At 34.7% G+C, this 15,109-nt stretch overlaps 1 protein-coding gene across 1 annotated transcript; it reads left to right on the forward strand.

The window, feature by feature from the left end:
* Positions 1–566: 566 nt before the first annotated feature.
* Positions 567–14,533, forward strand: LOC112055606 (uncharacterized). Its single transcript, XM_024095788.2, has 7 exons — positions 567–675; positions 4,123–4,356; positions 6,414–6,542; positions 7,156–7,270; positions 10,395–10,573; positions 12,560–12,625; positions 14,327–14,533. Exons 1-7 carry the CDS (start codon positions 633–635, stop codon positions 14,398–14,400), a joined length of 840 nt encoding a protein of 279 aa, XP_023951556.2. The 5' UTR covers positions 567–632; the 3' UTR covers positions 14,401–14,533.
* The last annotated feature ends 576 nt before the right edge of the window (positions 14,534–15,109 follow it).

Below are 15,109 nucleotides of genomic sequence, written 5' to 3' on the forward strand. Positions count from 1 at the left end.
TCTAATTGTAGGTTTTTTTTTAATATGGACATGATAAACATTTTGTAATCCTCATGATGAGCCCTTGAACTTGATACCCATATTGTAATATTCGAAAAAAAAAAACAATTCACCTCGAGTCTATAACATCATATAGCCGTCGTGTTGGTTTTTTTCTATCTACGAACACTTGGGTTATTAAGACAAATCTAGCAATATTTTAATTACGTTCAAATGTTTGGAAGATATGAGGTAAAAAGAATATTATATACAAGATACGCGCGAAAACACAACCCTCTTTCAGTCGGGTAAAAAATAGTACGCTTAGTTTTTAAACAACTTCATACGTATATGCGTTAAAATATAAGTCGACGGTGACATCTAATTTCTAGCTATAATAGAATAACTTTATGAAAAAGGGACCCAACAGTGCGTTAACTCCATCCACCGTGGTCATCAAAAATTAACATCGCAACAAGCTTCATTAGATGAGAACAAAAAAACTCGGTAGGTAAATCAACAGGCTGCGACGCATGCGCGGTGGGCAATGAAAGACTGCCATGTGAAATTCAGTTGGTACCTTCCAATCAAATAGGGTAGAAGTACTTACCCGGTGTACTTCCAATACGAAAGTTGCTCGTTGTTATGAAGCAATGGACTATTCTAAGCGTATGGTGTTTCTCGTATTGTGTGCTCGTGGGTGACCTGATTTTTAAGAAATTAATTTTAATTGTGTAGTTCGTAAGCATTACTTGCGTGTGGAAAGCTGTGAGCAAAAGTTTTGCCGCGTGTCCACTTTTCACAATTTTCTCGTCAACTTTGACTATGATTACTGTGCGTTTGAATTATATAATTTAACCCTTTTAATGGCTGTGGTGACGTACACGGAAAAATTATAACAGATTCATATTTAATTAATACTATTCAATATTAAATAGGAGTTAAATATTCACGCTGATTTAATATTTTTCAGTAGCGTTTCTTTTCAAAATATAAAGATGTTTGTTATTTGCATGGATTTAATATTCTTATTTTGTATTCATTTTAAGATTTATTTTTAACCCCCGACGCAAAAAGAGTTTTGTTATAAGTGGGACGTATCTGTCTGTCTGTCGGTGGTACCATATCTTCCGAACGGATGAAGCGATTTCAATTCATTTTTTTTTTGTATGAAAGTTGACTTACAGCCGAGTGTTTTTAGATATGTTTGATGAAAATCGGTTGAGCCATTTAAAAGTTGTGGGGGTTGATAGTGGGGAAGAATGTCTGCAAATACACTCAAGTGGAATCTTAAATGAAAGTACGCTGAAAGAGAATATTGATTAACTTCGGAACTTTCGGAATTTTTCAAAATTTTCTATTTTATGTTATTTTATTGTTAAATTTTTACAAAATATTCTGTGCCGAATAGTAAGAGATTTATAAATACGTGAAGTTAACATATCTTTCTAAATTTTTACTTAATTTTATAATTAACTTTAATATCCCTTTATTATGATTCTAACTATCTAACATATTCACCAGAATATAATCCTTATTGCGTAGTACATACAATTATACATATATATATGTAATACATATGTGTAATAGGTAAGCACACTTTTAATTTGTTTATGTCATATTCTAACGAATACCTACCACAATCACATCATATCAAACTTTTACGTCGGCAATACATTGGACTTGCGACAAAAACAGAATTTAAGTCTACGCTTTCAAAAGATACGGATATTTTGGACCAATTTTGAGCGCTAACTAAAAAAGCTTTAGTGACGAGTGAAAATGTATTGTATTGTTGCTTTTCAAGAAGACAGAAGTATTCTTCAAACACATCTAAATAACATAAAATAGCTAAATGCTAAACAGACTCTGCTCTGCTGACCTAATAAGAAAAAAAAGCTTTAGTGACGAGTGAAAATGTATTGTATTGTTGCTTTTCAAGAAGACAGAAGTATTCTTCAAACACATCTAAATAACATAAAATAGCTAAATGCTAAACAGATTCTGCTCTGCTGACCTAATAATAAAAAATATGTATTACGACTGTGTTTTAGTTTGCAAACATAAACAAAACCAAATATGTAATTGCATAAATGCACTCACACTATATTTATGATATTTATTTAACTACCCGCTAATGATTGTTCTTTGTTTTTCTACTCCTTTTGTTTATTAATTATTATGTTTTTCTTAAATATTGTATTATGTAATAATAACCAGTGCACAGTAAAACCAACTGTGGTTTGTGTTGAACTATGGTTAGGCTTAATTTAAATATGTTTTTTGTAGAATAAACAAAAAAAAAATTCATGTGAAATGACTTTTCAGTTGATTTACTTTAGTCTACCAAATATTAAAAACTACTAAATACTACTTGCTACTACTCAACGACTTTTTTATAAAATAGTAATGTTTAGGAGCTGAGATACCTAAAAAGTAACAATTTTATAATATTAATGACTATTCGTAACTTTCCTTGCAACTTTATACACTGTAATAAATTCTCTGAAACATTCTGTCACATGAAAGCGAAGTGCGTAGTTAGATTGAATGAGAAACTTAGTTTATGTGTTTCTAGCGTCTGAGACATTGCGGACTGCAGACATATCAAACTACAAGAAAAGCTATTGTTTGATTTTCAATTGTCGAGTAGGTAGGTATACGAAATTGGTGCTTTTTAACCGACTTCAAAAAAGGAGGAAGTTCTCAATTCTGCGCGTATGTTTTTTTTATATGTTTGTTACCTCTGTACCGCCTTCAAATTGATCAGAAGGTAGCACATACAATGTTATTTTTCGCTTTTTAGTTTATTTTTGTGATTTGAAGTGGGTTGAATTTTTTTGTTAAAAAAATTTTTATCTGTTATATTACAACTTATCTGTTATTATTATAGTAATATTTTACCTGTTATTGTTATACTTTTTTAAAGAATTACTCGTAGCGGACGCTCCCGACTACCGTGTGATTTCTAGTAGCGAAACTACAAGGAACTCTTCTCCATGTCTGTCTGTCCGTCTGAATCAATGAATGTCTGAAATCGATGGAAGGTGTAAAAATATTTAACACCGTCCATCCTAAAACCCATGTTACATTAAGTCATTAAATAAAAGGCAGGTTTAGGTATGCCATATATGAGTATGAAAAGAAAATATAAATTATTCCCTCTATTCAAATAGAATTTGTCTTCGAATAGGAAAAAATAAATCTATGCATTCTATATGTATAACCTATATAGGTGATTACGTATTTTTATTGCGTATGCCTCACACAAAAGGTAAATAAATGTACTGGTTCCTTACATCCACGTAATGTACGTAGCAGTAGGTTCCAATTTTCGTAAAAGCCCATAACTTCGTACGTTTTGTATAGCTTTGATGCATAATTCATGTCCATTCGAGATATATCTTAGCAAAACAATGTATTTATCATAACTCCATCATAATTTATGTATGGACCCTCTTTTGATTATGCAGTTCACATAAACAAACGGAAAGGTAGCAGTTCTGAAATTTTATTAGGTCTCTTTTATTTTACTGAAAAATTACGGCCTTTTTTATGAAATCTAGTTATGATTATTTTTTAGGTGAATGTATAAAATAGAACAAAATGTGTAGGTATAGTTTATATTTTACCGCGTGATATAATAATTAAGTAAACTTTATGATGCTTTGGTAGTGTTAAAAAATCATCCTGTTTTATATTAATTGGGAAGTTTTGGGCACTGCAGTGTTTTCTAAATGAATTTTAGGCGGCCCCTCTGGCATTAAAATTAATGTTTTAATTGGTAATAACAAAGAAGTGGGTCTGAAGGACCAATTTAGAATTTTAAATAGTACGATAGTCAAATGTTCTTTAAACATCTAGTTTACAATCAAATGTTTAAAATAAAACAAGCCTATACAAGAATTGAACATAACACAAGTAAAAAACAACTTTGTAGTGAAGAAGACAGTGTTACAAATTCTTTTGTATTACAAGAAGATAATACGATTATTATAACGACGTTTTTACAATATCCGATTCGATTATGCGGTAGGAAACTGCGTAAAAATTAAAAACCATGAAATGTACCACAGTTTTTGTACACATTTCATGGGTCAACAATATCGTATCGGATGATGTGAAAACGATCTTGCTGTACAGAATGCGTAGCAGTAAATATACAAAGGATAGAAGTTCCACCGCTTGTAGAAGTAGGCACCGATGCTGTAATACTAGACTGTCAGTACAAGACCTACAACGCTTCGCCGCCAGGATTGGTCATGAAATGGTTCTTCAACGGCTCTTCCGGTCTTGTTTACCAATGGATACCGCCTTTAAGACCGCAAGTTATAGGTCTACTTAAGGGCAAAGTGGATTTGGACTTCAGGATTTCTGGTAAGTTATTCTTGGATACAACTATTTGAAGTATGATTAGGGTTGCCAACTATACTTTTTTAAACAGTAATATACTGTTTTTTTTCACTAAATAATACTTTTTACTGTTGAACAAAAATCAAGTATACAGAATACTGTTTTCAGCATCAAAATGTAGATACATTATTATTAGAAATAGAGCATCTATCAATTTAATAAAAAATTAGCTACTTATTTATTTTAATTTCAGTTATAAATGTGATGGGGCGTATGAAGCTTTTAAAAATTATTGTAAATTATTTAAGTAGTTAAGTTGTGTGAGAAGCCCTAAAAATATGTATTCAAAACAATAAATAAATAAACTACTGCTAATTTTTCTGTAATACTGTTTAATAATGATAATAGACCTGATACTTTATTTCTTGTAAAAAAAAGTTGGCAACCCTAAGTATGCTATGCTTGCGCTTAATATCGATCTCACTTGATGGTAATATTAAATGTGGCCGAGGGTGGACCACATTTGCACTTAACCATGCATTTTTGAAACTAGTGGATGCCCGCGACTTCGCCCGCGTGGATTTCAGTTTTTCACAAATGCCGCAGGAACTTTCGCGGTCTTTTTTAGATCTTTTAAAGGGGAACAATTCTGTCATACACGATTTTTGCGAAACTTTAACCGTTTACGCAGCGCATGCAGCGTAAGCTCTCAATGGGGAAAATCCTCCGATTTTGAAACGTCCTATTGGTCTTAGCGTGATAATTAAATAGCCTATAGACTTCCTCGATGAATACACTATCTAACACTGAAATAATTTTTCAAATAGAATCTGTAATTCCTGAGATTAGCGCGTTCAAGCAAACAAACAAACTCTTCAACTTTATAATATTAGTGAAGATTATAATATTAGTTTAAATGATGCAAAAAGTTTTGAACAATTTGAATGGCTTATGATTGAAAACCTCCTGGTTGTTTTGGAGCCCTGTAAACTTATTATGGAATATGTATCTACAAGGAATACAAAGAATATAGATCCTCTTGAGGAAGTAAATATTTCATAGACTTAGAACAAAGGCTTGCGCCCGTTTTAAGGATTCCAATTGGAATAGTCCACCAGGGATTCAAGAGTCGGCAGTTTCATTACTTGAAATTCATAATTATGTTCTGATATTAAAAGTAATATTTCTCAAAAGGTGTTATGAAAATTTGAGGTCCACTGGAAGATTTTTGATACGTTGCTAATGAAATCCTTTCATACATTTTAGGGTAATATCATTTTAAAATCCCAATGTATATTCCTAGGACTCATAAAGCGTTTTATCTCTAATATACGAGTACAAAATTGTCGAGTCGCTGTGTTTGTTACCGGCTAAACCGATTTTTATGAAAATTAAAAAAAAAAACGAAAAAAAAATTACATATCGTGTAGGTCTGAGAATCGCCCAACATCTATTTTTCATACCCAAAACCCTAAGGAATATGTTTGGGTGGTCTATTCCATTTTTTTTAAACCTTTGAAGTTATTTATAAGGCAAAATAAAGTTGCTTCGGCTAGTATTTTTATATTTTCTTATAGGCATGGGCTAGGTAATAGAATTTTTCCCTGAATCACAAATTATCATAACATATTAGTAGTACAATAAACAGGCATTTTATTTTAGGCAAAAAATACATTTCATTATAATATTGACGACCTCCGTGGCGCAGTGGTATGCGCGGTGGATATAAATGATGGAGGTCCTGGGTTCGATCCCCGGTTGGCCCGATTGAGGTTTTCTTAATTGGTCCAGATCTGGCTAGTGGGACGCTGACCCTACCGACAAAGACGTACCGCTAAGCGATTTAGAGTTCCGGTGCGATGTCGTGTAGAAACCGAAAGGGGTGTGGATTTTTATCCTACTCCTAACAAGTTAGCCTTCCATCTTAGATTGCATCATCACTTACCATCAGGTGAGATTGTAGTCAAGTGCTAACTTGTAAAGAATAAAAAAAATGTTATATTTATTTAAGTTTAGTATGCTTCCAGTTTATGTCTATCTAACTCACGATATGGAAATATTATTGAAATGAATTGTTACAGAGGAGCCCTTGCAAGCTTATCGTGCTATCAAGATATTAAACCCAACCACAGATCTTAGCGGAAACTACACTTGCGTAGTATCTTCATTCATAGAAGAGGATCGAGAGACGAGATCCATGCTTGTGTACAGTAAGATATTTCATTTTATAGAACACAGTTTCATCAACATTAACAACCCATATTGGGTTCACTGTTGAGCACGTGTCTCCTATCAGAATAAGAGGGGTTATGCTAACAATGCGAATTGGTACAATTCATACGCGTAGAGACGTTAAGAAAATTCTTAAGCTAAAAATTCTCAAGAAAAAAACATCGTGAAAAAACCTGTATTTTTTCACGATGTTTTTTCTTCACCGTTTGAGACATGTGATATTTAATTTCTTTAAATGAATAAAACTGAAAAGTTGGAGGTCCGGATTCGAAACTACATCCTCCGAATCAAACATCGTTTATCTCTTCATAATTTTTTACTATAAACGTGGGTTTCGTTTGACGAGAATATTTGTTTTCTAATAATTTCGTTTTATGCTCTGTGTAAGTTAAGTGTATTATGTATAACATCACTTATTACTCTTAACTAAATTCTTGTTCCTACTCCAACAATGGCAAAAAATATTTTGATGATCATCGCTGTCCCTCCTCAGATATTCTACACCTTTTAGGTAGTTTCATGCTAGTAATTGTAGTATAAGAATTAATATTTTATAGGTCAATTTTTCTAAAATGTTTGCCTTTTCCTCAGGTCCTGGTAAAAACTTTCATTTTGTCCAAGAGAAAAAGTATGTGTTTTTGGTGACACTCATTTGTGCTGCGGAAGATTTGTACCCAAGACCTGAAATATGCATAATCGCTCAAGGGTAAGAGATCATACTATCTATACATACTATCTAAGTAAGTAAAGCTCGTGCGAAGTAACTTGTCACCTGGCTCGAATGATGTTTGTACTGTGTTTGGTTGCCAGGTGTCAAGTTAATGTGCACGAGTTATATTTCTCTTTTTAACCGAATTCAAAAAAGGAGGCTCTTAATTCGAGTCTATGTTTTTTGTGTGTATTTTACCTGATTACTCGAAGACTCCTGGACCGATTTTAATATGTTTTTTTTGTTTGAAAGGGTATATTCCTCAGGTGGTCACATTGTCATCATTGGAGGATCTGATGATAGGATCTTGGAGAAATCAAGGAAAACTTTCAAAAATCGTAATCACACTAATATTATAAAGGCAAAAGTTCGTGTGTGTGTGTGTGTGTGTGTGTGTGTGTGTGTCTGTGTGTGTACTGTGTATGTTTGGCGGCTACTCAAGCGATTTGGCTGAAATTCGGAATGGAAATAGATTTCACTCTGGATTTCACAGGATTTCATCCTGGAAAAATCCATGGTTCCCGTGGGATTTGTCAAAAACTGAATTCCACGCGGACGAAGTCACGGGCGTCCGATTCTTAATAATAGTTTTTAATGACCTCTCTTGCGCAGTTGGTAGTGCCGTGGATCTCAACAGAGAGGTCGATTCCCTGTTCGGGTAGGAGTTATATTCTCTAAATTGACTACTTTCTGGTCTGATGGTAGGCATCGGCTATGGCTAGTTCCCACCCTACCGGCAAAGAAGTATGGTCAAGTAGCACGATATCGCGTAGAAACCGACAGAGGTATGGGTAGAATAAACTTGTACCGCTTCCAAATAATCGCGCTTACGTCTTAGACGACATCGTCACTTATAATCAGGCCCCCAGGCTGTTAGGTTTATTTACGTTACGGAATTTCTCGATTCGGTCGCTGCGCTCAAAGAAAAACATTACGCGGACGGAGTCTGCAAACTATATTAACTCTATGCTTTCAGATTTTTCAAATTAAATCCTTTTATACTGCAGATTATCAAATATTCCGCCTTTCAGCGGCTCACAAAAACCTAATTAACTTCTCTTTTAAAAAAACATCGCCTGCGGCTGAGCTTACTCTAACTTCAGCCAAAACTCGGCAATATTTTATTTGGAACGACACAAAAGTCTGTTTAAACTTTAAATATATGCTTGCCGTACAAATTAGCGGTTAGGGAGATAGAGTATCTGTTGTGAAGTTTTCCTGAGGTTTTTCAAACAAATGTGCAAGATTTTTCACATTGTACTTAAATAATGGTAGGTTGTTTTTGTACAACAAACGAAATTTTCTCGTTGTTCAATTCAACTTTCTATCTATACAAAGGTAAACAGTTTCTTACAGTTTGTAACAATAATAAATCTGTAAAATTTTAAACAGTACAATTTGAATAACAACTCAATATCAACAAATTAACAATTCAAAATCAACAAATTGATCGATGAAATAAATTTGGTTTGTTTTTATCCGTTTTTAGGGTTCCGGACGAACGTAGTACAAAAACGGAACCCTTATAATCTCAATAAATCAATCAATTTTAATGTCTGTCTAACTTGATTAACTAATAAATTAAGACTCAAAACATTAATTGACTAGTGGCGCTAATATGCGACCAACGATATAATAATTAGCAACCCATCTTCGGCTCACTGTTGAACACGAGACTCCTCTCAGAATTAGAGGGGATAGGCCAATAGTCCATCACGCTGGCCAAATTAATGGCAGGTATGCAGATTTCTTCACGATGTTTTTCTTTCACCGTTTGAGACACGTGATATTTAAATTGGGAAAATGCACATAACTGATATATGTTGGTGCATGCCCCTGACCAGATTCGAGCCTACGCCTAACATCGTGAAGATAAATAGACAAAATTCCACCTATAGCGGCGCAACCGAAAATATCGCAGTCTCTTTCATTGCGTTGGTACGAAAGAGTGCTGGTACTGGGACAACTCCAACGCCATTGGACGATGTCTTGTATGTTAAGTTTTTCTGTGACGATGTATAATTCCTCTGCACACGTTGCATGTTAGCATGTTAAGTAAGTGAACCTACCTACCAAATGGTACCTAGATAATATCTAATCTGCAATATATTTTTTATTTAATGAAGCTATTTGTAATTATGACGTCATACAATTTAATTTTATACGTCTATTTTCTAACAGAAATAAATAATCGGGTCAAGCCTTGTGCACATTGCACAGCGTCATTCAGTTCAGATTCAGTTTTTGTTCGTTGACAAGATTATGAAAAATCCACGACTAGAATAAGAGCATGCGGCTTCCAGACCTACGTAGTATGTAAAAACCGTGAAGTTGAAGATTTTTCAGCCCATAGTACATTAAATGAATATGGTGTTTGGATTGTGGTTTTTTACAAAACGGGCTGGGATTGGCTCTGCCGATTGAGATTTTCTTAATTAGTCCAGGTCTGGCTGGTGAGAGGCTTCGATCGTGGTTAGTTACCACCTTACCAGCAAAGACCTACCGCCAAGCGATTTAGCTTTCCGGTACGATGTCATGTAGAAACCAAAAGGGGTGTGGATTTTCATCCTCCTCCTAAAATGTTAGCCCGCTTCCATCTTATATTGCATCATTACTTATCATCAGGTAAGATTGTAGTCAAGGGCTAACTTGTAAAGAATTAAAAAAAAAAGGTTGCCGGTTTCAAAAGTCTAAACCCTCAAACCTCCAAGTATGAAGTGAATTTTAATATTACACTCCACATAATATAAGAAATGATTTTACAAAATGCTAATCAGTAAGCTTCGCGACAACCCTTCGAAAAATACTATTAAACTGAAAGAGTCTCTAGAGAAAGGTTGCCACGAAACTAACGGCCTAATGAAAGGAGACATGATTTCTCATGACATCACGTAGAAAATATAAAAAAAACTGGCCGGTTTCAAAGGTCCAAACCTCAACCCTCCAAGTATCTTTTAATATTATGTTCGGCACATTAAATGAGAAGAAGAAGAAATACTTTCTTGCACACAGAAATACAAAAATAAATAAAAAAACATTAAAATGAATAATTTAAATGACGTATGTCTGGCCATTGCAGACTCGTTCTATACGCAGTTGCAAATAAAAACGTTTGTTTCAGAAATCCCTTAAAGCAAGCCGTGTCCGAAATGAAAATGAACTCTTGGGGATTATACGCGGTGACCATAAAGGCCGTTGTGCACGACGATGACGTCACAGCTCCATATGAAAAGTTCACGTGCACTTTGAGTTTACCACCTGCGAACTACACGTCGAATCGCACGACTGTATACTATCCTGGTAACTATACATCAACTATTTTTAATAACCCATTACAGAACGCCGGCTTTCTCTCTTTTTATGTAAAATAGATAATTCAAAGTTAGAACCACGCTCTTTCAATCTGGGTTATATCATCAACATCATCATTGTCAACCAATATTTGGCTCACAGCTGACCTCGAGTCTCCTCTCTGAGAGTGGTTAGGCCAACAGTCCACCACGCTGGCCCAATTCGGATTGGCAGACTTCACACATGTAGAGAATTAAGAAAATTCTCTGGTATGCAGGTTTCCTCACGATGATTTTCCTTCAACATATGAGACACGTGATGTTTAATTTCTGAGTTATATACTCGTAACTAATATTATTATAAGATATGCTCGAAGTACCTCTACCTGAAATGAAGAGACTCGCAGCAGAAACAAAGTCATCCACAAAGCTCAAATCGCGAAGCTGAACAATGGGCGCAGGTAATTCGAAGAGCGAATAGACGTTGGGGTCCCAAAGTTCTAAAATGGCAACCCCACATTAGAAAACGCAGTGTAGCAGGTTACAGGGAGCCACTGCAGGCGGCTCGAGACCGTGTTGTTTGGAAGTCCGTCAGGAGGCCGTTCAGCTGTGGACGTCCATCATGATGATGATATAATATTATTATAACATCATAAATAATAAGTGATAATGTTTGACTTTGTATCAATCTACTAGTAGACACGGCAATAAAATATAGCTTATAGCCTTCCTCAATAAATGGGCTATCTAACACTGAAAGAATTTTTCAAATCAGATCAGTAGTTCCCGAGATTAGCGCGTTCAATGAAACAAACAAATAAACTCTTCAGCTTTATTATATTAGTATAGATTAATATAGATTAGATGTTTATGACACATAACACAGAAAACGCAGAAGCTAACGATTATTAATTCCGTTTTATAATGACCTGCGGACAAACATGCTCTCTGAGTCACTACTGCCATAAACTTCATCTACACAATCTTGGAGTGAAAAAAAAAATTCCAGGACATTGTCCACATCACACATGTTAACCACTGTTCTACTGTACTGTAACAAAGCAATTATTGCGGTCAATCTGCACGTAATACACAAGGAAAACAAACAAAATTAATCAGATTAAATATAAGGAGGGTGAAAGTTTATTCTCAAAGCAAACATTCATCGTTGAACTCGATTATTTGATTTAACTCAAAAAGTAAATATTCGAGAGCGAACATCGATAGGTACGAGTTCGTTCATTGATATATTTCATATGCGCTTATAAGATAGATCCATTTGAATATAGAATTTCATATTTTGTCTAGAATCGGAGATGGGAAATTTTATAATCCCCTACCGATTATATTAGGCGAGTTACAGGAAACCGCTGGATAGAGGCGGCTCAAAACCGTGGTGCTCAGAGGTTCTTACTTTTATATGAGGAACATACAAGTAACAAATGTCCGTCAGCTGATAATAATGATGATGATGATGATTCCCGATTTATACCTAATTATTATGTAAACGTTCCGGAAAACACACCCACATTCAGAATGCAATATGGTCCTAATAATCTATTTCAATGTAACACAAATCATCATCTCCATCATCATATCAGCCGATAAACGTCCACTGCAGGACATAGGCCTTTTGTACTTGACTTCCAAACATCACGATACTGAGCCACCTGCATCCAGCGAATTCCTGCGACTCGCTTGATGTCGTCAGTCCACCTAGTGGGGGGTCGACCAACACTGCGCTTACTAGTGCGGTGTCGCCATTTCAGCACTTTGGGACCCCAACGTCCATCGGCTCTTCGAACTACGTGCCCCGCCCATTGCCACTTCAGCTTCGCAACTCGTTGAGCTATGTCGGCGACTTTGGTTCTTCTGCGGATCTCCTCATTTCTGATTCGATCACGCAGAGATACTGCTAACGTAGCTCGTTCCATCGCCCGCTGTGTGACTCTGAGGGTTTTAAGTAACACAAATAATGAATGTTTATTAATTACAGGGTTAATGCCCACTGCATACATCGCTGCTTACGAATTGGAAAAAACACAAGAAATGCATGCCAATGGTACGTGACTTCTTTTTTTCAAACCTTTTTTTTCAATTTAGGCTGAAGCTATTTGTCCGATAACCGGAAAATGAAATTACTCTCTCTATCTCTAAGACGAGACTCGTGCTCAACAGTGAGCTGAATATAGGTTGTTAAAGAGGTATAAGTATGATTGTTATTTGGCTTAACGCCCGTTGGACACAGGAATAAAATATACGCTGTACAAAGTATAGCTACTCGTAGTATACGCTGTACAAAGTATATATTACTTCTTATTTCATTTCTCATGTCGCCAAAAGTGCAGAAAACATCTAGTACACGATAAAAGCACTCTGCTTTGTTTATGCTAACGATAGTTTCTGAACTTGCTTTTAAAACTACATTCAGAAATTCAGCGCATAGTTTCCAGAGCGCAACTTTATTAAAGAAAATTCTTCATTGAATGCGAATAGTTTTGAGTTTTTCCTATAATTACTTGTACACTATCTGTGGTTAAAATTAAGGCATGGTAAACAAATACCTATTAAATACCTACTTCTTAATTTGACTTAAATGGTTTTTCGTGTCCGTGAGCTTTTCCAATTAGCAATTTCCTATTATTAAAGGTTCTTTCTGGTAAGAGCACAAATAATACTTGCATTTTATTCAAAAATCAAGGTCAGTCGGTCAGGTTGATTATAGAGTTTGATTTCAAGATATTTTTATGTCATGAATAATATTATATCTCAAGTATGTAGTATACAATAGGTACAAAACTTTACTTTATAGTCGGCATAAAAATCTGGGGCTTACAATAAAATAACAGACGTTTCTTTTACGAGATTTTCCCAAAGCAAATAGGCCACCATTACCATATTATTATAAATAGTCATAAATTGTACTATTGCTATAGATTTAACTTTTTTGCCTACCACAAATTTATATAAGCCATGAAATATTATAGATTCTTCATGCCAACTTATTAACATGGTTCGTAATGAGAACCACAACTACTAAAGGCTACTCTGGCTCTACTAAAGGAAATAAAAAAAAGAAGTCGTATCTGTGTTTTAATCTTTAAAAATAAATAAAATTTAAGTAACTTAAGTCATCAGTGTAATTTAAAACTGCTTTTCTCTAAATGCATATAAAACTACACCTTATCTACTTATTTCAGTTAATACATTTTAACTCCTCTATCTTCTAGTGAAAGTACCATTATTATCGATCCAGCAGATCATAAGATTAGCCTCAACAGACAGGCAGATAGGTTTTTTTTTTTTAAAAGTTCGTTTTTGTTTTAGTATTGTAAATGATTATAATCACTTGAGAGTAGTTTTGAATTATTCAAATGTCATCATCAATCAATCAATCATCAATCAACCCATATTCGGCTCACTGCTGAGCTCGAGTTTCCTCTCAGAATGAGAGGGATTAGACCAAATAGTCCACCATGCCGGCCCAATGCGGATTGGCAGATTTCACACAAGCAGATAATTAAGAAAATTCTCAAGTATGCAGAATATTAGACTTTAATATTATCTTTACGATGTTTTTCCTTCACCGTTTGAGACTCGTGATATTTATTTTTTTTAAATGCACTTAACTGAAAATTTGGAGGTGCTTGTCTCGGACCAGATTCGAACCTACATCCTCCGGAATCGGACGCTGAGGTTATATCCAGCTGGGCTATCAATGTATTGATTGATAATAGAGACTTTAATATTATTTTCTTTTCAGGAAACCTTCCTCCATCAAGAAACCTAATAGTCCAGCTTCTGTCCGCGTTCATATCAACGAGATTTATTGTATAAATAAATATTTTAGTTTACCCCATTTAGGTGATAATATTTTTATATTTGTCTTTGTGTCACATAGACTGTGTGCAGTTTTGTAGCTTTTGATAAATTAAATTTGCAATTTAATTATACAAAACTCACAAAAATTAGAAATATATTAACGTTCAAGTTAAGTCGTTTGTTTAATTTTAATATTATTGATGGTGAAGTTAGTTTACACTTTGAAAACCTTTTTGTTTCTAAATGATTTGTCCCCTTAAAAACTCGTTTAAAGCAAGAAAGTTTTCGGTTATAAATTAAAATTAAAAAAGTTTTTTTTTTTTTTTTTTATTCTTTACAAGTTAGCTCTTGACTACAATCTCACCTGATGGTAAGTGATGATGCAGTCTAAGATGGAAGCGGGCTAACTTGTTAGGAGGAGGATGAAAATCCACACTCCTTTCGGTTTCTACACGACATCGTACCGCATCGCTCAATCGCTTGGCGGTACGTCTTTGTCGGTAGGGTGGTAGCTAGCCATGGCCGAAGCCTCCCATCAGCCAAATAATATTTTAAAAACTAATTTCTACTCAACTAAACTAAAACCAGTAGGTAGTTACTTTCAAAATTACCTGTAGATAAGTTAGCCTATACTAAACATAAATGAACACAAAATACACCATAAACAAACAGTGGGCTATTCTTCAGTAAAGATTTAAATTCCGTAACATGACATACAGTACTT

This window comes from Bicyclus anynana, chromosome 9, assembly GCF_947172395.1.
Source record: "Bicyclus anynana chromosome 9, ilBicAnyn1.1, whole genome shotgun sequence".
In the NCBI taxonomy this organism is placed as follows: Eukaryota; Metazoa; Arthropoda; class Insecta; order Lepidoptera; family Nymphalidae; genus Bicyclus; species Bicyclus anynana.